This window comes from Scatophagus argus, chromosome 15 (assembly GCF_020382885.2).
Source record: "Scatophagus argus isolate fScaArg1 chromosome 15, fScaArg1.pri, whole genome shotgun sequence".
In the NCBI taxonomy this organism is placed as follows: domain Eukaryota; kingdom Metazoa; phylum Chordata; class Actinopteri; family Scatophagidae; genus Scatophagus; species Scatophagus argus.
In genome coordinates, this window is record NC_058507.1 from 10,942,167 (window position 1) to 10,965,601 (window position 23,435).

A 23,435-nucleotide genomic window follows, 5' to 3' on the forward strand; every position below is an offset into this window, starting at 1 on the left:
AGGAGAGCAGTTTAGTCCAGACATGTTTTGAGTAGCTTCAGTTCGGCTTCGTTGGGATTGTATAAATAGAATACAGGTAACATTCAGGATTGTCAGAACATCTACAATAATGACTTGCGAGATGAGCCTGAGTTTTCGCTGTGTGCTGGGTTTTTAACATGTAAAAACAATGACTGAAGCTGCAGATCAGTGAGCGACAACAGATTGCCAGCAAAGTCGACCCTTTGCTCGGGCTCTCTGCATCTGTCAATAGAAATAGGCTCAATGTGTCGCGCCTGTCATCTTCACTTAGCTTCTGAGACACTAATGCGAGCCTAGATGGCTTTTTGGAGGGGAGCACAAGCCTGGTGTCGCTGCTTAGAGGCGTGTTTTAGCCGCTTCTGGCGATGGCAAGATGTGATGTCATACATGTCTGAAATCAGGACGTTCTTCTCGCCGTCTTATCTTGTTTTATTATTCTTTGTGTTGTCGTGAACTGTATGCTGTCACCCTTGTTCAGTACAGTCTGACTACGTCACCTTGGACAATAAGACTTTGTGGACAAGGACTGCCTCTTGCTTTAGCCACTAGAATGAATGTTTTGCTCTGTGCATGTTGCTCACCAACATGTCATTGAGTCTGACAGGGAGATCAGAACATCAGGGTGAGTCCTGTCTGAGCTGCGTGGAAATTAACTCGTGGCTGCAGGGAGCAAAAATGCATTCCTTATTACCAGTCGGAAGAGAAGCTTTAGGAACTTAAAAGTGAATGAGTGTCCGGTCAACACTGGAATCAAGGAATAAATACCAGACATTTAAAATGTGACCAAGTCTCATGAATATTTATAGTCATTAAGAACTGCCAGTGTCTGCCTTTTGCATTTCTTCACGTTCTTACTGCCAGTCCCCCCCCCCCCCTTTTTTTTGCCCATTTCACTGTTCCTTCCTTCCTTCCTCCTTTTTTTCTTTTTTTTGGTCCCAACTCACTCGCCTGTTTTGTTCTGCTTTGTTTCAGTTTTTTGTCTTGGGGCAACGTTATGGTTTTTACGACTGGGTGGCAGTAAACCTGTGAGACTGTTATTTCTGCTGACAGACGGCGATTTCTGGTTTATGTGGTCTAGTGTTGCTGTTTTCACAAGACACAGATTCTTACCTGTCGATACTCTTACAAACACGATGACCATTAAGCCACTGCAACCTCTGAATTGACTGCAGATTTTTTGCTGTTTTGGTCATTTTCTTCCCACGGTGGAAACACTATGAATGCATTAAGTAATAAAAACTTCAGTTTATTTCTCTTTCACTTATTAATAGAGACATGACAGTGACTGGGAGGAGCAGGATGAGACCAGGTTTGCTGAACAAGAAGACATTTAGACAACAAGAAAGATTAGATTAGCAAAACTAGCAAGTAAACACAAATACAAGTAAATAAGCAGACCAATCGCAGTTCTTGCAGTAACTGTGTACGCTGCTTGGAGGGAGGATATTTAGCTTGCACTGCAGCAGAAAAATGGCAAGAGACCAAGTAGACATGAGACTATTGCTTTTTCTGCCCTACATACCCAGGCATGACCACTGTCTGGCCCGAACTGTAAAATGGACTTTGACTTGCTAGGTACGCACACACACACACAGCTTCTCAACACCACTCATGATGCCAAAATACATCTGGGTGATTGTATAACTCCTCAGGGCATGGAAAAACTAGGCCTATCACCACTCTTAGCTACCCTCCTAGCACCCCACCCCCCGCCACCCCCTCCATGTCAAGGACAGACGGAGGCTGTCCCCTACCGCTGTCCCTCCACAAAGGCATGTCACCTTTCACATTCAGCGATTGAGCTGTCCAAAAATAAAGTCCTCGTGCATGCGCTTTGGGTTAAGAATGCTGGTTAGTATATATTTGATCAGGAGAATTCGGCCATCCTGAGTGTTTGTGTTACGGCTTGGCATAGCATGACGTCAGCGTTGTTTCAAGTGTGATCCTCATCAAACCTATGGCCCCCATACAGCCATGACCCACATTCTTCCTGCAATAAACGTGCTCTAAATAGACATTGGCATGATTTATCAGTGTTATTTTTTCATCAGGTGACAGTAGTGACATGTCCCACATTGGTTTTATTTTAGCGCGCCAGTGTTATAACTCAGATGGAGATCTATGGTATGTAAATATGAGGGTTGTAAAATTTACTGACGGCTTATTCATTTTGTTATTTATTGTCGCTTTAAATGTGCTGCTTGGTTTTGCATTTGCTCCGCTGTTTGAGAGGAATCATTTATTACTGCATGAATAATACAAAGGATGTCGATGACTGTCCAGGCAAGGGCAGAATTTGTGCCTCAAATATTGTTGTGTTTTGAGCGTAGGCGACATGCTGTATACCTTTTCGTAAGGCTGTAACGTGGAACATCTTCTGACTCTGTGAGAAAGATCTGTTTCTGCACATACTGACGTTCATGTCTCTGATTAAGGTAAAGGTTATATGGAGAAGGACTCGCCGTCCAGTTTGCTCAGGAGGACTAACAGCAACTCGAGACTATGAACGTTTGTGTTGTGGATTCGCTCTCAGTCACAGTTTCAGAACTGATAACACCCATAATAACAGAGTTGCATTGTAGTCGCACCTGTAATTTGTACCTTGGTCACGTTGTGTGATCATTAACGAAACCCGCTTTCTAACGTTCTAAATTATAATAAAGGCAGCATATTATTGTTTTCACTCACCCTAGAGACTAAGTCTCTGTCCTTCTACAGTCTGATTTTAAGATCCATGTTTGTCTGAATGCATGTGTGCTTCATTGCTTTGTTTTTGTGTGTGTGTGTGTTGTCTCCGTGATCTATTTGACCTGTTTGACCAGTGGCCTAGTGGAAGCATTCGCAAAATAGCGACAAAAAGTAATCGCAGACCATAAAGGTGAGGCAAGGGAGTCTGGAAAAATGGATGAAACTGGTATTTTTAAAAAAAAAAACAAACAAAAAACTAATCCCTTCTCCTTTCCTGTGCAGCAGTGGACACTGAGAGGATATGACAGAAATGAGACTTATAGACCCTACTAATTGGCCATGAAGAGCAAGGCTGACCTGTTGAGGGAGGAAAGACAGGAAGAAACAGGGGTGGGAGGAGCAGAAAGCAGGATCGCTAAGTGCTCACTCAGATCACCTTACAGACGGGCCAATTTGAATTTCTTTTGATTTACTTAACTGCAAATTCCAGTTGATCACATGCTTTGTGAACATGAACGCGTTTGTGCGGTGTAGTTACAACTGCAAGTGCAGAGAGAGAGAGTTATTATTGTAGCAATTTGCCAGACAGAAAAGTTGACAAGAGCAAATCTGTGGTTGGATTAGGTTTCGCTGATCAGGCTGGTCGGAACAACGCTTGCTCCACTCAGATAGCATCGTATCACTCACCGCATCAGTTCAGCTGCAGCACATAATGATACAGTTGAATGTCTACTGGCTTTTTCTCAGACTCCAGGTAGAATATCATCAGCACTGTCCTTATTTCCCACGCTGCCTTCGTGGGCCCCTCATCCTTCACCGCTCTCTCCCCGACATGTCTAATTGGTTGAGAGCACATTCTTGTAAACCAGCTGAAGGACAGTTTGTGAATGTGCTGAAAGAAGAGTTTGTGTGTGTTTAAGACAATGAGTGAGAAAAATGTTTGGGCTGCTCGCCTCTCCCAGATCAGCTAACAGTTGTTCACAGCTTTCTTTCACATCAGCCATATGTGAGGTATATAAATAGAGCCTTATGCAATGATTTGATGTGACATTATATAATTGCACACAGTAAAAGCTGTCTACATGTGAAAATGGAGAGCTGAAAGATTGTTTCCTCCTCTTCTTTTTCCCCCCTTATTCAAATATTTTTTCCAGTGATCACCGTCCTCTAGATGACATGGATTGCACACACGGCTGCACTGAGAGCACATGGTTGGATTGAGTTCCCTTTGAAAACCTGCATTGCTATGCAGAGTGAGGCTTCATGTTGTAGCATATGAAAATGTGCTCGCTCGCTCTTCCCATCTCTGTCTGTGAGTGTTCGGGTGAGAATTTGCATTTTATTCACCAGTTTGACTGCACAGAGTAAGAGTAGGATCACTAAACGTGCTCTATTCAGTATTGTTTGTTTGGACCATTACAGTTTCCCAAAGCCTTTTTACTTATTATAATTGCTGAGCACCAACACTCCAAATTTCAATGTCTTCAATTTGCGATAATTTATAAAAGGCAAAACCAATTATTTTCTCACATTTAAAAAGCTCAAAAAAGTGCATTTTTTGCTTGATAAATTACAATTAATTAAACTGTTGGCCACATTTTTATTTATCACCTAGTTGATTAACTGACTGATCATTCAGTACTAAAAAGGTGATAAACAAGAACTGATTAGAATTTCAATTTGCTGTTATAATAAATCAGGACCTGACAGTCACTGGCTTACACACACATTATGAAGAAATGAATGTATGCAGTATCAGCACTTTTACCCATCAACGGCACGTATTGACAAGTTTTTTGTTGTTTCTTTTGTTTGAGATATCTCTTGGAAGCAGTCCATTATTCATAAATGCTTTCCAACCCACAATGAAAATCAGGTTATATGAAAGCCATGATATACAGCTGAACAACATGTAAGTGCAGTCAAACACAACACAATGAGACAAGATATACTTAAACACTGTATGTGTGTGAGTGTGTATCTGGTCTGGTATTATGAGCTTTGTAAGTAGCAGTTAAGGGTTGACTTCACCGCAGTGAGGACATTTACTGACGTGAGTTTTTGTCCTGTTTGGTTTTAGAATTAGCTGTGGGTTTAGGGCTGCATCTTTGGCTGCCTGTTACTGTGTGTTTCTATGAGTGCGTGTCTGGGTATCATATCCATCTATGTTTTGTGTGCAGGAAGTGGCCTTAATTTTACACAACATGTGATGTAGATGTAGAAATCGCTTTAATGGTGAATATTATGTATTCTGCATCAAGAAATCCCATTTATGTCAAGCTCCCCAGAGGAGTTCTCCTCTATTGCTCCTCCATGACCATTTCTACCTGTCTTACACAATAATCTGTGTGTGTGTTTGACTCTTGGATGTGGAGTCATTATCGCATGAGTGCTGCTGTAGTCAGTTAAGCTTTGAGTGGAGCCCCCTCAGACTGATGACTGACACATGGTGGTCACTGCTCAGGATGGATGTTTGACTTCTGATTCATTTCTGACTTGCTGTATTGATTTTTAGCTCTCTGACCCGACCTTTTTCAGACATATAGCAAACACACAGACACGAGAGGCCTGCATGCGCCGTCCCACTGCTAGGAATATACTGTATATGTGTGTGTCTCTCTGATAACGGACCATCTAGTTAATAATGCAGCACGAGGATGGCGCTGCACCACCTTTTCTCGTGAAAACCTCATTTTCCTTGAGTTGCTCGCTCTTTCTCCCACCCTCTCCTCAGGCTATCCTTACTAAACAATTTCATTTGTCCCCATCGACTCAGTCTGTCAGCATTTGCACAGCTGATATTAAGTGAAGGAGGAGAGAAACTGATTTAAATGTATTAGAAAATCCTGCTCTGTACAGTGTGAATTACTTTTTACCAGCAGTTTTTTTTGTCGCAGGGCTAATGGAGTTCGGCAGCTTAGACCAGACGGATAAAGAAATAGACCAATTTGAGTCGCCCAGGAACGCCATTTAAATCGTCAGCTGTCCAGTTTTGAGACTCTACCACGGACTCTGTGGTACAGAGGTATTTAAATTGATTGATAGCTTGATTTTGGACCACCAGTGCACATGCCCTCCCACACGCTCCCTTGAGGGTCATGTTTGTAAGTCCTTGGCTCCATCCTGATAACAAATTGCCATTTAAGCCCTTGTATATGAGTTCGGCACCTACATAATAGAGCTTCCTCACTGCTCAGTGCTTTCTGGCCAGTGTGATGGATGGCGGAGAGATGGACGAAAGCCAGGTGATCTGAGTCAGTCAGACATGAGGTGAATCTCATTTTTTCTTATTTGTCCTCACTGTTTGTCTCACTTTGCAGTTTTCCTCCTCGGTCCTCCTACTTACAGTAAGGCACAATGAGGAGATGTGGAGGAGGAAGAACTGAGGCAATCTAATGACACATTTTTCCTTGTTGGGCATCATCTGAATGGACGTCACTTACTGATAACAGATCCACAGCAAGAACTTGCAACTTGCAGCTGTGCTGTTTAAACATACAATACAGTGTTATGAAATTTTTAGCAAGTAGTCACTTAAATCTGCACTTTTTGATGTTCATTTTCCTTCCTTCCCACCAGACACAAGTCAGCAAGGAGCCAGTCTTAAAGGTGTTCTAAATGACAGCATTAGTTCATGTGGGATATATAAATGGATGAATAAACTAAATAGAAATAAATAAATAAATTGGCTGTGCTAAGATACATGCTGAAGCTGTGAAAAGAAGATGCCATCTGGCTTATGAAATCCTCACTTAATCCAATTAATTTGTCTACACGATGAACATGGGGGGAAAAAAAATCTATCATAATGCTATTTCCTCTGAGATTGCTTGTAGTTTCACAAAACCGGCGTGGAATGTATAGCGATGCACGTCTTCTCATCAGCTGCAGTATCCAATCACTCAGATTTCCACTGAGGTGTCTTACCAATAATAGACTTCCACATGCGATACTCTCATACATCCTCACTCAAGTCTCCTTTGAGAATTTTCCTCTTTTTTTCTTGGCACCACTGAGCAGCAACTGAGACGTCCGTACTGATGGCACACCCAAAATTTTTCATTGCTCTAGCGTGTTATCACCTGCCATGGCGGCACCCTCATGAAGTTGATCTGTGGAGATGGTGGGTGCAGCAGTCTATCCCTTTTTCTCCTCCTTAAGTGATTACTGAGAATGGGCGAGGGTGGGGATGAAGTGATATGTCTCTGTTGAACCAAAACACTTTTTCTTTCCACTCCCCCTCTGGGTGGCACATGTAGGCAGCACATGAGTCTGCGATCATGTGAACTCTTCAACCCATCTTCCCCCACCCGCCGTCTTCTTCTTGTATGTCTGTGAATAAGCAGCTGCACTTTGAGCAAGGCTGTACCCGGACCAGTGGCAGCAAACTGCAATCTCTGCCTCCCATCCATACCCCCCCCCCCTCCGAAATCCTCCTTCTGCTGGTTGCTAAGCAGCACGGGGAGAGCTTGACAGTGTTGATGTTGTGTGCGCGGGACCACTTCCTGTAAACAGCTGAGTGGGTGCTCTTTGCTCTCAGCTACAGAAGGGAGAAGGGAGGAGAAAGTGAGACGAGACAGCCCAAAATAACCCTCTCTGACTCTCACACAAGAGATGCAATGACTCGCAGTGAAGGGAAAAAAAAAAGTGTTATTTCATCCCGAGCGAAAATTTCACAAGGAGCTTAGATAGCTGATAGCTACAGGAGTTTCAGGAGCTTTTGAACTGAATTTTTTCTTCTCTTACTGCCAGAAAGCATGAGGCCTGGAATAAAAATGAACACAGTTGACAAGGGCCATTTATGCAGAGAGCTGGAGCCATTCTGCATACAGCAGGCTGGCTTGTGTGTGTGTGTGTGTGTGTGTGCAGCCTGAAAAAGCATTTTCAGTCTGAGCTCATATTGTCATGTTGATTGTGTCACAACAAATGAAGCACATCTTGGACTCTGGGTATTATGTAAAAACAAGCCACATATTTTCTCACATTAAGGATTTCCTTTTGCCATTAGCAGGAATTGGAGTATGATCCTTTCTACTTCGTTCACTTCAATTCAGGATGGTCTTTGCTTCATTAACCAAAGCAACCCCCATTTTTACCTACCCTGTCTCTCTTTTTTGTTTCAGCTCGGTGGCGGTGAAGATGACCACGGCACGGTACCGTCCCACCTGGGAGCTGGCCGTGGACCCCCTGGTCTCATGTAAGCTGTGCCTTGGAGAGTTCCCTCTGGAGCAGATGACCACCATCACACAGTGCCAATGTGTCTTCTGTACACTGGTGAGCAGGATATTATACATACACTAAATGTATACACAATCAATATTCAATTTTTTTATTTTTTTAAATTGAAGAATATTCAATACAAAGCCGATACAGAGGAAAATAATTAAGGTTCAATACATTATAAAGAGCTGTAGTCACCAAAATGACTGTTATATGCAGTGAAAGCATTTTCAAAAGCTTCCCAGTAAATGTAATATTGAAATGGATTTAAATTCAATAAGAGCCACACAGGATTTCCACTGCATTAAAACCATAATAATGAGCTCAGGTTCTATTACAAATCTCACATCCGTCCTGTGTAACACTGGACCCGTGCGAAAAGCCTGCGACAGAGAAGCAGCCACGCCGATTGGCTGTCAGAGCTGCACCAGTGCAGTACAGAGATGAGGAAACAATGCCCGAGAATGACCACTAAAAATAGAAGCTACTTCCTATAGCACAGCCCGGCTGGCGGCAGTAATTGCTAAAATTCAGTTGATACGGTTTCATCCACAGGTCGTCGACAATTTAAACCGAAAGACTGATTGTGATATTTGCAACTGATGTTTCCTCTTTAAATGTTTATAACATTAGAATAATTTAAGCAAATGGAGAACAAAATGCAACTCTTCCGGCTTCCTTCTAAGTTAGTCCCTACCAGAAAACCCTTTCACATTGCAGATAATCATTTATCCATGGACAGTGTTAGTTTTTATTTTGAAGCTTTTCAACACATGCCGTCGCTCCTCTCTCTTTTTCAGAGTTGACAAACAAACATAGCGGTCAAAAGACTAATACTCACGGCTCATAGGCCAGTCTTTATTTACCAACTTTTGTGGCGCGTCTGTTTGTTTTTCTTTTTTTTTCCCTCCCAAATCTAACTGGCTGATGGATATTGGAACTCGGTCAATGCTGTGTTTGTATTTGTCTGTCTGACTCTGTCTTTCTTTCCCCTCAGTGCCTGAAGCAGTATGTGGAACTCCTGATTAAAGAAGGCCTTGAAACTGCAATTAGCTGTCCAGACTCTGCCTGTCCCAAAAGAGGACATTTGCAGGAAAGTGAGGTATTGATAAAAAAAACAAACCAGATCTTTACTTTGATTATCATTAGATGAACTTACTCTTTAGTTGGTGACTGGTTACCAATATTGGAAACATCTATTACTGCTACTCAGTTTGATGAACATTTACAATAATGTCAAATATATTTTAGTGGCAAGTAGAATCGGGATTGGGCTTTCATTACCACAGAAATGTCTAGAAACAATGGCCACTTTTTATGTCCACACAGGGGTGTATAGAATTTTGCTGGGAACTTGTATGCATGTTCTTTTAAATCATGTTCTTAAATCTCAGCAAAAAGGGGGGAAAAAAAATGCTGTTCTAGCTTTACTCAAGATGTGCTCCACCTCCCAGTGTGTTTATTCCATTATAATGAGCGTGCGTATGTGCCCGCCTTCCCGTCAGAGGTCAGTCTGAGGGCAAAGTGTTCGTCATCCTCCGGGCAGTTTGGTTGATGGACTCACTCCATCTCTCACTTGATCTCAGAGGCCTGTAGGCACAGCACGCTTCGGCACACCACAGCCTTGCGTTTCTAATCAATCAGTGTCACCGGCCCTTGATGGAACCCCAGCTACTCCTGCCAGTCAGGCAGAGAATGCCTCATCCCTGTCTGCTCTGACAGCAGTGCCTTCACCTTGTAATTGACTGCTCTTTTACAAAGCCTGAATGCTTGTTTCATTGCCCAATAAATGAGCACATTTAAACCCGAGTGGGCCCTGTATATGCACCTTGAATATTTCCGGGCAATTGGCCTCTCTTTTTCTACTGCATAAAATGTCTTATTAATAAGCAAGTTTCAACTTCTGGTGTTGTATAAATTTGAATTTGACATTGTTGACATGTTATACACAACCTGAATGTGTAATTGCTCCTTGCAGCTTCTGTGCCCACCTCTTTTGTTCTCTCTCTCCCTGTAGATTGAGTGCATGGTGGCCACAGAGATGATGCAGAGATACAAGAAGCTTCAGTTTGAAAGGGGTGAGTCAGTGCAAAAGCAGATGTGGCACGTCTGTGTTATTTCTCAGTGGGTGGTGTGTGGGCAGTGACTGTGTGTCGTAGATACACGTGGACCTTCCTATTCTCCATAGGTGCTGTATTTTACCTCGACACAGAAAAAGATGATGACAGTGCTGCTTGCAAGTGTACTTGAACTGCTGCCCACTCCATCTTCAATCAGTCATTCATCCCCTGTAGACATTTTGCTATTGAATTACACCATGGGGTAGTTTCAGATTTGAGCAGTGCTTGTTTGCTCAGTAAATTTCAACGTCCAATATTGACAGGTGTGGTCAAGTTGTCTGTTTGTTTCTGTCTATGTAGTTTACCATGCTGGCACTGAACAGCAGTCAGCTATTTCAGAAAGTTTCAATTTTGACTTCTCACACCAAAACTTATGGATTCAATACCATCTGTGAACTGCAAATAATCATGCGGGTGAGGAATATTCTTGTGACAGGTACTCAAGCCTAACATTTGTCTGATTTGTACTGTAGTATTCTGACTCAATCCCATCATCCTCATCAAAATGTAACACAAGCTTCCATCAAATATTCATGAAAGGGAAAGCCTCCCAGACTTTGTTTAAAGAGATTCTAATTGAACTCGTTCGGCTCTAGACTCTGAAACTGTTTGGGGAAACTCTGATGGAGGAAGGTCTCAGCATAGCAAGATATTTTAGTTAAATCTCTCTCCTTTTTTTTTTTTTTATAATCACTGTTTCCATGTGCAATTTGCAGTTTACACTGGTGGTAGAATAAATGTTAACCTCCTGCTAAAAGGCTTGAATATCAGTGCTGGAAAGATAATGGCAGGTCTGTGTCGCTTCCCTCCCTTCTGTCAATGTAAACATGCTAATCAGTAACATAAGACTCCCTTTGCTGCTGGAGAAAGCAGTAACCAAGGAGGGTTTTGATGATACTTTCCCTGCAGGTTGTCCACCTACACACTGACACAAAGTCTACACACAACATACATATTTCCATCCTTCCATGTTCTAGCTTATCTGGACTCCATTTTATTGTCACTCGTGAACAAGATCCCAAGATACTTAAAGTCCTTTCCTTGGCAGCATCTCACTCTCAGCCAGGAGGGAGCGATTGACTGTTTTCCACCAAAGAGCCATGGCCTCAGACTTGGTGCTGAATTTTATCCTGGCTATGAACCACCCCAGTTTATAATGGAGATCACAGTCTGGTGAACCCAGAGATGCAGTTCTGAGGTTCCCAAAATGGTCCCTGGCTACGGCTTGAGATCCTGTCCATGAATATCACAGACAGGATCAGAGACAAGATCAAGGGACAACCTTGTCTCTGATTCAACACCCACTGAAAACATGTTTCACTTTGTACAGAGAATAGGGACACACCTCTCATTCGTCATACAGCCCTGGTATTCTCCCACATGTGTGTTTCACCCACAGGTAGACTGGGTTGTCAACCCCCCTCCCCCAAACAAATGCGCAAGTATAAAGAGCTGGTCCACGCAGATCTCAGTTGCACAAATAAATGCATGAACACAAAGACAAACATGCATAGGAAAACAGAGTGGGGTCCTGTAAATGAGTAAAAACCCCTCAGAAGTAGCTGTTCACGCAGCCTGAATAAGGGCAGTGAGCCGTCTCATCAATGTCCCAGTCCAGTCAGGCAGAACAGTTGCTGTAACCGTTCCATATTTCACAGATTGAGCCAAGAGTGCATGTGAAATGCGTGCTCCGAGTTCTTGGCAGGCAGGCAAGGGAAAGGAAGGAGAAGGTACAAGAACAAGCGCACCATGCTATGAACTTAGAACAAAACTGAGGGGGGGTACAAAAAATGGTCTCTTTATCATCAGAAAATGTATACAAAATCACATATTTTTAAATAGATTTTAGATAAGTAATATAAATGAGATGATTATAGATGTAGCGAGAAAGAAATTAACGTTTGTATGACAGCAGTTTTCCTACATAGGCAGGAACCAAAATAAACCTTGACAATTGCACATTATATGAAATATACATGTGTAAGAAGCCTTTTAGCACTTTGCAAGGTTTCCTTAAAGTGCCCTGACGACAATGGGCCTTCAACTAATGCTGGCAAGCATCTCTGGCAATAGTTTTAGCCTGCACCGTTGGCACTAGTCAGCCTTTCTTGATGGCTTTTCGGCCAACTGAGTGTGTTGAATGGACAGCGGAGCTTGTCGTGAGAAAAATCACTCTGATTGGCTGCTTAGCTGAGTCAGTACATGAGAAAAGAAAAGGTTCAAAAGGCTTCTTTCACTTTTCATCAACCAACAGGCATAAATTTTTCACAAAATAATCATCTGGACTGAAGCACCCAAACACTGAAACCTTCTAAGAGTGATGTGAAAGGCAAATATGGCTTCATCATAACAACAGTTTGTATAGCCGCAGTCTTAGTCCCAGTCTTCTGGTTTCCCTTTGGACTGCCGAAATCAAACCACCACCACCTGCTGGTATGGCGTGTTATCTCATTTTAATGCAGGCACAGAATTAGTTGGACGTTAGCTGTAGTTTTTGCGGTGCATTCAAGTGCAGAGGCAACGTGAGACGAAACAAGTGTCAGCCTTTGTCATGTTTGTCCAGCCTTTGGTGTGTCTGGGACTTAAAACGTCCATTCATCCAAATCACAGAGAGACGAAACATTACCTGAAAACAACAACAATTTTTATTAACTAACCCCTTAAAGAGCAACTTTCCATGACACTGGCTCTTACTTTGTTCCATTAGAGGTGCTGCTGGACCCATGCCGGACATGGTGCCCTTCCTCAACCTGTCAGGCCGTGTGCCAGCTACAGGAAGCAGATTCTCCAGCGCTGCCCCAGCTGGTCCAGTGCGCTGTCTGTGCCCTCGAATTCTGCTCCGCCTGCAAGGCCAACTGGCACCCCGGGCAGGCCTGCCAGGAGAACAACCTGCCCATTACCTCCTTCCTACCAGGAGAGAACAGGTACTGCCTTTCATGCGGTCATTCATTTACAATCAATTGTGACATCTTAAAGTACCCAAAGTGATAAAAAACAAATTATGATTAACTGTATCTGTACATGAATAACACACTGCAAGCATCTGGGAACATTTAAAAATAGATTTATTTTTTTTTCATGTAGTAATATGTATCACAGAAAAACATGGTACCACAATGTCTGTTTCTCCACTATGGTGAAGCCCTACTTTTTTCTGGCGTTTTATTGACCGTAATCAAGAAAATAATCATTCGCTGCAAAATGTAATAAAAATAAGCCCAGAAATTGGTCATAAATTTAATTGTAGATATAAATTTGTTAGCATAACTGATAATTACTTACTTCATTACTTCCTGACTTACTTCTCAGTCAAAAGTGTTTATCCAGTCCAGTAATGTGTATACGGTACATTATCTGAATGTTTTCACTACCTCTTGAAAAACATATTTCATTCCATTCTGACACTACCGGCTACAGAGGAAATCCCTGGAAATTATATTCCGTTTCTCAGAACTGGAGTAGCGATCCACGTGTCATGTTCATTTGACTGGAGTTCAGGACCACTCGTCAATATAGAGCGAGATTCATTCAGTGCGTCCATAAATATAAACTGACAGCTGGTTTGGCTGGCTGGCCACTGCTCAGCTGAACATCAGCCAGGGCTCAAGCACAAAGTAATAGGCAGGTATGAGGCAATTTGAACTTAAACTGTAGTAAAGAAATCTGGGATGGGCCCATTATTCATTTTAAGGACACAGGATCAGCCTGTTAGGGTGGAAGAGGGCTGCCCAAAGACATGAGCAGCTGACCCTTTTCTTTGTCATATCCTCTTACTCTGGAAACGTCATTAGCTCTGCAGAGCTTCCTTCTGTCTGCACAGGTTCAGGACCAAGCTCAGAGGCCACAGTGGAGGGAGGGCGAGAGGATTATCGGGTCGACTTTGAGTCGTAAAAGAGCCTGTGTGTTTGAAGGACACTTGCTCACTGTGAGGATGTCTCTGAAAGATGGATTCTGATTCTTCTTTACACCCCAAGCTATTTACTATTGCTCTGAGGAGGATGACAGGAGAAACTCTCGAGCCTCCTCATTTGAATGCCCCCTCCACTAGAAATGGATGGGCTGGTTTGCTGTCGTAGGACAATTTCCAGAATGACAGCTACCTGCTCGCCCGCTGATTTCAGGAGTCAGCACTTTACTGAAACAGGAGAAATTGATGCAGACAAAGTGACACCAACAGGAGGGAAGAATAAAAGTGTGGGTGTTACGGAGTTGACAGCTATTTAATGACTGGTAGTTTTTTAGAAGGGAATCTATCTGCCATCTTACACAATCCTGTTCCACCATAGATTGTAAATATTGATTACTGCATTAAAGCAATCTCATCCCTAGCACTTCTCATAAAGTGAATGTTGAGTGATTTTGGATTTTATGTCATGCTTGGAATTAAAAAGAAAAACAGCTCACGGGGATCGTGTCTCTCGTCTTTCTAGCTCTTTCTATAAGAACGAAGAGGATGACGCACCAATCAAGCGCTGTCCTAAATGCAAAGTTTACATCGAGAGGGACGAAGGCTGTGCACAGATGATGTGCAAGAACTGCAAACACGCCTTCTGCTGGTACTGCCTGGAGTCCCTGGATGTGAGTTGGGCCTTCATAATTTCTTTACTCTTTGATATTCACTGCAATAGAGAGCAATATTTTGCATCTTTGCCCAGCTCTGAAAATCTCTGCAGTTTAATGTTGTAATATTGTGTTTGCACGCTGTGATAATCCTGGACGAAGTCGTCATTTGTTTCCCTGCGACAGCTACAGCTTTCATTATCAGGGAATTGTAGCTTAACCTTGGTAAGAAAAGAACAAGTATTGTAGTCATGTATTTGTTTTGGAGGGGTTTTTTTATGAGCCACAGTGCGTTACGTAATCTTAATTGTGTGAGCACAGATGAGCATGCAACACAGGTCATTTAAAAAAGCAATTTTCTCCGAACAGCTTTCCATGTCTTTCAGCGTGCAAATGGTCAGTCTTTCTCATTGTGTGCATTGTGTGTGTGTGTGTTTGTGTGAGACAGGATGACTTTCTCCTGATCCACTATGACAAAGGGCCCTGTCGAAACAAACTGGGCCACTCCAGGGCGTCTGTTATCTGGCACAGAACACAGGTGAGAAACCCATCCTCCACCGCCTCTCTTTTGTGTGTGTGTGTGTGTGTGTGTGTGTGTGTGTCCCCGCCATCTCTCACGCTCACTCAGGGCGCCGCCCCCCTTTACCCACACTGCAGCATGTGGACATACACGTGCTCCCTGCCTCTCTCTTTCTGGCTCACACACTTGCATTCACTGACGGGCTTGCATTATCTTGAAAGCACAATAGCAAAAGGACAGCCTGATCCATGTGCATCGACAAGTGTCTGCTGGCCAGTGCTCTGCTCTTTTCAACTAGGCCTATTATGTACATCTATTACTTAAGAAAAAGGTTTACATAACCAAGGTCCTACTTTACCGATATGTAACCAAATGAAATGACAGATTACATATAAAGGATTGAACATGACATGCAATTTTCCACATGTGCAATGGCGGATTACACCTGACGGATTAGATATGACATGAAATTTTCCACATGTAGCAGTGTGTTTCAGGTCTGTGACGGAGTCTGACTCCTCACTTCTCCTCAGTATCTTAGCCAAATAATCTGTTTGTGCGATGGTACGTCCCTTTGTACAACATACTTGTTACTTTGTCAACATTAGCATACATGCTGGCATCTGTTGCCCAGTGGGGCAGGCTGAGTCATGATTACAGTTCAGCTGGTAGAAGCCAGCTATAGCTTCACTGCTCTGTGTGTCTTTGTCTCTCTCCTTTGCTCTCCTCATTTCACCCCTCTCCTTCTTTCACATCTAAAAGGCCTCCCTCTTACTCCTTCATAAATACAAAATGTGAAAAGGGAAAATCTAACCCACAAAAAAAAACATCCTCTCTTCGTCTATTTCTGACCACATTGTTTCTATCAGTTACAAGGAAGGTCATGTCCTCGACATGTAGGCAGTGCCAAGGTGTGTTAAGCCGAGATAACTGTACAGAATACACTGTGCTTTCCTGTACAACACAGCTTACAACGATCTCTTGTACAGCTAATAAGCTGTACAAGAGATCGTAATGTGTTGTTAAACAAAAGACCTGTTTGCAAGCAATACCCCAAAAAGATGTTGTTTTGCACTCAAAGCGAGAGGAAAAGCTTGTGCTGTTAAAAGTCAGTCTTGCATGTGACTGCGTGTTATGTATTCCTGTTTTGTGGCTATGAACCAGCAGGTGTCTGGCTCCCCCATGTGGTGAATTTACTAACTTGCCAGGATCGTAGCAGTAGAGAAAATGAAAAGAAAATGAGCTTTGTTGTCTCTTCTTCTTCTTCTACCCTCATAATGCCCAGTTGTTCAGGCAATCACATATTCAGAGCACCCTTATGTTTGCTACCAAAAATTACAAATGTCCATCAACAGCTTTCCTGGTGTTGATGCCAGAACAGAGAACAAGTGAAGCTTCTTACAAGCTGTGTGATCTGACAATTTAGCAGGTGTGGGGGGAAATCTCACTGCATCACAGCAACTGCAGTGGATTTCAAGTTCCAACAGCATGCAAAAAACAACATATAGGTAGACATTTGTGAGAGGTTGCCAGGATCATCTGTGGTTAGCTGCCAGCGTCTTATTCATCATCCCAAACATGGCTGCCACCCATTCCGATGACCCAGTCAGTGTATTTTTTGTCTTCTGATCGACTCCATTGCACTGGATCATGTGGGTCATGTGTGTTTGTGTGTGTGCTTACGCCTGCATTCTCTCTCATGGTGTCAAAGGTACCTGCCCATGTAATATGAATGAGTGTAAGAAGAAAGACGACAAAACCTAATTTATAAGATAAGATAAGATAATCCTTTATTAGTCCCATAACTGGGAAATATCACATTGTTACAGCTGCAAACAGGATATAGAGGGTGCAAAGCATGCAAGGATCAGAGAAGGATGTGCATTCAAAAAGAATAGATACACAGGAAACAAGTACCTGCAGCTGTACACAGTACAGAAAAGAAAAAGACTATTCACACTAGAGTCCCTCAAGTTATGATTAGTGGATGGATTGATTATTGTACCGATTTGTTTCAGGAAAGACTAAGTATGTATGTACTGATCCTAGTAGCAATGTTACATGAGTAAGGATTATTGCACAATTATTACTACACATGTATTATTGCAGGTCTGGTGTGACCATTTGTCCCATTATTGCACATGATTTATTGTCCTGTTAACACATTCAACATATGCATATAAATTCATTATATGCTATTCATTTATTTTTATTTGTATTTATTTAATATAAAATGTGCCCTCAATTACCAAGTTGCAGGGACAAAAAAAGCTTTTGAAGTACTTGTGCTGTAAATGGTTTGCTGTATTGAGGCCCTGCATGCCATCTGCAGGCCACCATGTGGTATTGCACTTGCTTGGAAGGGTTCAAGGCAAGAGCTCACAAACCAGTGAGATTAAAAACTAATTCACCACCGTCACGTCGTTTTTGACAGTTTGTTCAGTGCAGGTTTCATGCGTAAAAGTATTTTAAACATTGCCGAAAAGGTATACCTCCATACCCCTCACTTATGTGTTTGATGTATCAAAGCTTTTTATTGTGACTGCAATCATACTTTTTATTATGGCGCAATACTCATATTCTCTATGATGATGCTGTCAACACATACATGTACCCACTGCTGTATGTTTGAGAGTGTTTTATTTAAATTAACGGGTTTAATTGTTGCTGATGTCTCCCTGCAGGTTGTGGGGATCTTTGCTGGGTTTGGCCTGCTCCTGCTCGTTGCCTCCCCCTTCCTCCTTCTGGCCACTCCCATCGTCCTCTGCTGCAAGTGCAAGTGCAGCAAAGGTGACGACGACCCGTTGCCAACCTAACGACGCCATCAGAGCTGGAGCAGAGAGCCGCTTCAAGGATGGGCCATCTTTTTTTCCTTTTCACCCCTTTACGTTCTCTTCCTCCCACCAGCTTTGAGCGCTTCATATTTTTTGGGATCGCGGCCGCTTTGGGATCCATCGCTCTGCATGAGAGAGGCATGGTAGAAAAGCGACCCTACACCTTCATCTGAAGAGAGGTGCAGGGTCAGAGGAGGTCAGAACTGTCTTAGGACCACCGTGTCCGTGAGTGTGAGACGTTGCTGATTTGGGGACATGGAGGAAGTCTGGGCCACTTGATGTGGTCGTCGGTCATGGGTTACTGTGGTGTGGTATTTTGGCGAGTCATTACAAACAAAAATGCTTTTCTCTTGTATGGACAATATGATGCAGGAGCCACCTTAGAAAGAACTTTTACTTTATCGCTCTGTTTTGTCGGTTTGTCGTACGCAACAAAAGCTTTCCCCCACCCCCCGCGCCACCACACTCGATGTAGCCCTACAGATTCAGTCCGTAGCATTAGAGTTACACCACGCATGTTTGGTGTTCACTCGATTTGCACACAGAACATGATTTCTATGTCGTGTTTCCGACTGAGGTAGAGAAGGGAGGGTGTTGTCGCTCTCGACTCAATGTACAGCACGTCCTCTTGATGATGTCAATGTTTTATAACCTGTTGCTTTTAATAGAACTGTACTCAGAGTAGTGTCTATGTGTTGTACTTTTGAGTGTTTTCCAAACTGTAAGGTACACTTCTTAAAGGGGATTGCCACTCAAAACTGAAAAATACATGTTAGCATAAAATGGAATTATGAAAATATATATATATATATTTAATATATATATATAAGAGAAATATTTCTTGATGATTTTGATGATCCCATGGTTCAAATTGAGTGGTACTCCTCTTTAAGTTCAGCATTAATGTAAAGTCTATCTGAGGACTTTGTGTCCACATGATGTGGAACCATTTTAATACTACACGAAAAGAGATGTCACTCCTGTATTTCTCAGTCCCCAGGTGGTCGTGTAGCCAAAAACAAACGATTAGCCTTAAATTGAGAATAGCCAAAATCAGGCATTTCCCCTGTGCATTAAAAAGGGAAAGCATGTTTAACAGCATTTTAAAGCATCACAGGCAGTCAGTGAAGCCCTTTATATTCAGATGATTCTATGATGTCACCCATATGCCACACTGTTAATAGCCATACTATAAAAAGAAAACAAAACTGTCCTGATGTTTTGTGTGACCTGGGCCTGTATTTCCTGTAAGCCTTTTAGAGAAGAAGAGCTGATCAACATCCACCCAGTCATCAATCTGAAGCTTAACTCAGATCAAATCTCCCACTCCCAACAAACACCCGCTGGCCCAAATTGCAAACTTGCATATGTTAGTGGTCCAAGTGTCGATGTTTTTTTTTTTTTTGTTGGTAGATAGACCTCCAACAACAAGCAGCTATTCCTTGCAGGGATGTCAAAAAAAGCCTATAGAGTAAATATAAAAGAATGTTCCAATATTTTGGGCACATAATTATAAAGCTGCTCTCTACTATATCACTTTATCTATGCAAGTTTGTACATTACCATTCTGAAAAGGCCATCCATGGACATAATCATCATAACATTGTATCATATGGTCACAAACAGCCATATGTCATGGGTAGGTTTGAACAGTGCAAGCTGCAGAATGTCACCATATTTGTGCATATCGTGGTTTTTATTTGAACAGGGAATTATTCAAAAAACTATCCATTTATTTTCATCATTTAAGTTGCTTTTATCTATTAATTATGAAGCTTTAATGTTTGTGAGCTAGAAAGCCAGGACAGCATTTGGTCATTTTTCTTAATTTGTCTGGGGAATCTCATCTTGTTAGTCTAGAAAAAAAAAAAAAAAAAAGATTTCAGTATGGTTACCGATGTTAGGTCTGTCAAATCATTTGTGTTACCATTTATAGCCATTCTTTTAAATAAGCCATGTATTACTGCTTGCTTTCCCCTACCTACTGGTGTAATCTACCAGTGTTAATGTAGCATTTCATGAAAAGTGTGGCTACACTTACCAAAAAAAGGTCTTCAACAGTTAATAACAGTAGCTAATCCAAACAGTAGCTAACAATGTGCTACTCAGTCCTGTCCTCATAAATTCTATTCAGCATGATGATCCTAATTATTAGTAGCCTTAAATTTAGAGTATCTCACTGTAGCCTTTGTTGCTTTCACTGACCTCATCTCCTGTGTGAGCATGATAATTTGATATCAAAGTCACTCCACTTTCTACCTTTTGAAGTTTGGTGCTTTCCCCCCAAAAAAAAGTTATATTCCACAAGCTTTTGTTGTTTTTATGACAATCGTGCCAAGCAGATTTCCTGAAAGGGATAAGGAAACGGAGCTGTCCGCTGTATGTGCATTTTGACCATGTATTTGTAATGTATTAACAGTTTTTACAGGGTGGAAAATATTTTAATGCTTCTTTATGTCAACGCTGCATTGTATATGGGTTGCTTTGTTTTACCTCTTGATATGATCTGTGATGTGTGTGTGTGTTTGGGGAGGAGTTCAGCAGCTGAAATCAGTAGAAAAGTCAACATATATGAGAGATTGCAACTGTACGTTTTTTTCACAATTTAATGAATCAGGGCTCTGATATCACCAGGATTAAAAAAACAAAGAAATGAATTTCCAATAGCGCAAAATTCATTTAAACTCAAAAATATCCTGAGCTGGCACAAATTAAGTCGAACAAAATCGTGGCCACTTCCAATTTTTTTTTTTTTCCTCTTTTTCTTTCCTTATGTTTGCTGGCAACACTGCACAGGTAGATACCGTAATATGCAACAAACATAAAAGGGCCAAACAGCAAACATTACAATCACTGCAGTGTCGCATTGCATAATCGTTGTCTGCCTATGAAACCACTACAGCAGGTGAAACATCAGCACAGGTGTTGGAATAGGCCAGTTTGTCTGCGTAAAGGGCTTGCTTCTAAGACTTAGCAAGTGAACGCGGAGCAAGGTGACGCTTATTTTACAAAGGCTCAAGATCTACTTTGCAACTATCCTAAGATCAAGTTTGGATATGAGCAGCAATCTATATTTTACTACCTGTTGTGTCAAGAGATGAAGCTGCATGATTTTTCTCTGACTTCTACATGTTAAATATTACAATATTGTAGCCTCTAAAGATCTATGGAATGGTAGCGTTGTCACTCTATCACCCAGCTGTCTGGTTTTTATTTTCCCTTCCTTTTTTAAGACAAAATGTTTGATGTTCAGCCATATGATATACAATGTTAGTTAGCCTTCCTCAGTTCAGCAGGTTGGATTCATGTGTCTATTACTTTTTTGGGGGTTTTTTTTTGGTTTTTTTTACATATACGCCTGTGTTACACATCATAGTCATAGTGTTTGCATTATGTGTTTTGAGTGGGGATTTCTTCAGGCCTGATTGGTCAGTTAAATTTCAATTAGTCACCTCAATAAGTGGATTATTGTCAGAGGAAATGCTGTCTGTACACAAGACTTCTGAATCTAGATGATAAACAATGTTTCTACTTTAGGCAGGAATTGAAAGTCAATTGGCCTGGATGATTAAAAAAAAATCAACATTGTAAAATGGCATATTTGAATCAGTTCTGTTCAACTCAGCATCGCAGTATATCTAGAGTTCCACTAACACTGTGACACCAGGTATTAAAGATCGTTGTTTTTGTGATTCTGATCTCCTCTTTCATTCACCCGAATGCACTGAAATATTACAGTCTTGTATCTCAAACATAACTAGAAGTTCGTCCTGTGGCCCAGTTGCTTGTGAAATGGCTCCCTCTGGTGTTAAAGGTGTATTGTTCTCCTTCATATTAACAGAGACCTACAGTATGTAGTACAAAAAGCACATATCAGATATAGATTACAATTTCTAAAGTAGTCTGCAGAAGATAGAAATAAGTGACTGAACAACTTTTTCCAAGAGAAACTGAAACACGAAACTGCTGTTTTGAGTGTTTTTATCCTTAATGCACTAATGACAAAACATTTCCTTTGTATGTATTAACTTTTGCTATTTCATGGAGATAATCAGCAAAAAAAACAGTTGCAAGCAAAAGAATGTACCTTCACAAGATTAAAAATGAAAACCTGTTAGTGTCACAGACACAGGAGTATGTGATTTTAATCATTTCTAAACTGCTGTCACCTTCCCACATGGGCAGATTAATAGCCTGAGTCATTCGACTTTGTTCACTGCTGTATTCATCATTTTATTCTCTTAACAGTGACCTGTTGTGGAGAATGTTCACATCCTCTCTCTAGCCTTTGTTCCACCTGTGTCAAGCGCAAACATCTTCCCTTCATATTCACAGCAGCTCTGTCTGTTCATCAAACATGTGTCAGCCTTTTGTTAAGGTCTGCCAAAGAACAGGTTGTTCTCTCCCTCTCTATGCCTTTGTGTCCATTTCCTGCCAGATGCTGGATTGGGAGCATTAACAAGACAACCCTGAAAATGAAAGTGCAAACGCTCAGTGATGTATCATCCCTCGCCAGCTGTTCTCTGTTTGGAAGTCTCTCCACCAATCACTGGGCAGGACCACAGGAAGTTACCATCTGTGGGCATCATGGTGACAGAGTTTGTGGATGGGCGTTGAAGCTGATGTGTTATCTGGAGCAAATGAAGTATGATACAGGGAGACGGGGAGGGTGTAGGGAAGGAAATGGAGAGATGGATGGAGAGACATCGAGGTGTGCATCACCTGGAGGACAAAGAGATGAACCTCAGAGCCTCAGAGGAACAGGAAGCAGGAATCCAAGCTTCATTGCTGAGGGGGGTGGGGGTGTGGCTGAAAAGAGAAGAGACAAGGCCTTTGCACCTGCTCTGTATAGAACACAAGGTTCTGCTATCACACGTGTGCTGGCTGCAAGCCGATCAGGCTGCTCTGCCCTGGCTTTACCTTCCAACACCTTCCTGCCAAGTCCTCCTCCTGCTCCCCTTCACCAGCCACTCCTCTGCTGCCCTGCACTCACAAACCAACCAACAAACTCTCAACCTTTTAGCCTCCATACTATAGTCTCAATGTAGGAGAGTACAGAATGTCTTATTACAGTCATAACACATGTTGGTGCCGTGTATGGGATAGCTGTTCATCTTGTCCATGCAGCATAAAATATCCTCAAATGGTACAGTATTCAGAAGAAAAGTGGCTAAGCAGAGGCTTTGCAAATATTATCTGGATACATTCTTGTCCAGTGGTTCCCAACAGTTTCTTTGCTTCTGACCCTTTAATATGAAGCAACTCATCACAGGGTGTTTGTTTTTTTCTTTAAAAAAAACTATTCTGTATTTCACAAAAAGTCTGAAAAGCAACTCCACCACCCTCATCACTCTAAGTCTCGACCTAAAAAGTAGATTTTGAAAAAAAAAAAAAAGTAAATTCATAGACAGTTTAGAGAGACAAAAAAAACTATGATAGACTAAAGTTCTGCCCTTATCTACCACATGTTTT

General features: G+C 41.9%; 1 protein-coding gene and 1 long non-coding RNA gene across 6 annotated transcripts in view; one reads left to right on the forward strand and one right to left on the reverse strand.

The window, feature by feature from the left end:
• Positions 1-21,655, forward strand: part of rnf144aa (ring finger protein 144aa) — a 29,097-nt gene extending 7,442 nt beyond the window's left edge. For 4 of the 5 annotated variants that reach the window (XM_046412348.1, XM_046412346.1, XM_046412349.1 and 1 more), the window contains exons 2-8: positions 7,833-7,983; positions 8,927-9,031; positions 9,947-10,007; positions 12,757-12,973; positions 14,480-14,627; positions 15,058-15,147; positions 17,814-21,655. In XM_046412348.1, the coding sequence (XP_046268304.1) occupies positions 7,849-7,983; positions 8,927-9,031; positions 9,947-10,007; positions 12,757-12,973; positions 14,480-14,627; positions 15,058-15,147; positions 17,814-17,945 (888 nt within the window). In that variant the 5' untranslated portion in view covers positions 7,833-7,848 and the 3' untranslated portion in view covers positions 17,946-21,655. Of the gene's footprint in view, positions 1-5,606; positions 5,735-7,832; positions 7,984-8,926; positions 9,032-9,946; positions 10,008-12,756; positions 12,974-14,479; positions 14,628-15,057; positions 15,148-17,813 lie in introns of all 5 variants that reach the window. The other variant, XM_046412347.1, reaches the window with a different exon arrangement.
• On the reverse strand, positions 21,501-23,105 carry LOC124071634. The gene is made up of 2 exons (XR_006845352.1): positions 22,884-23,105; positions 21,501-22,772 (listed from the first exon to the last, which is right to left on the reverse strand). It is a non-coding gene; the product is annotated as an uncharacterized LOC124071634 (long non-coding RNA).
• Between the last annotated feature and the right edge of the window lie 330 nt (positions 23,106-23,435).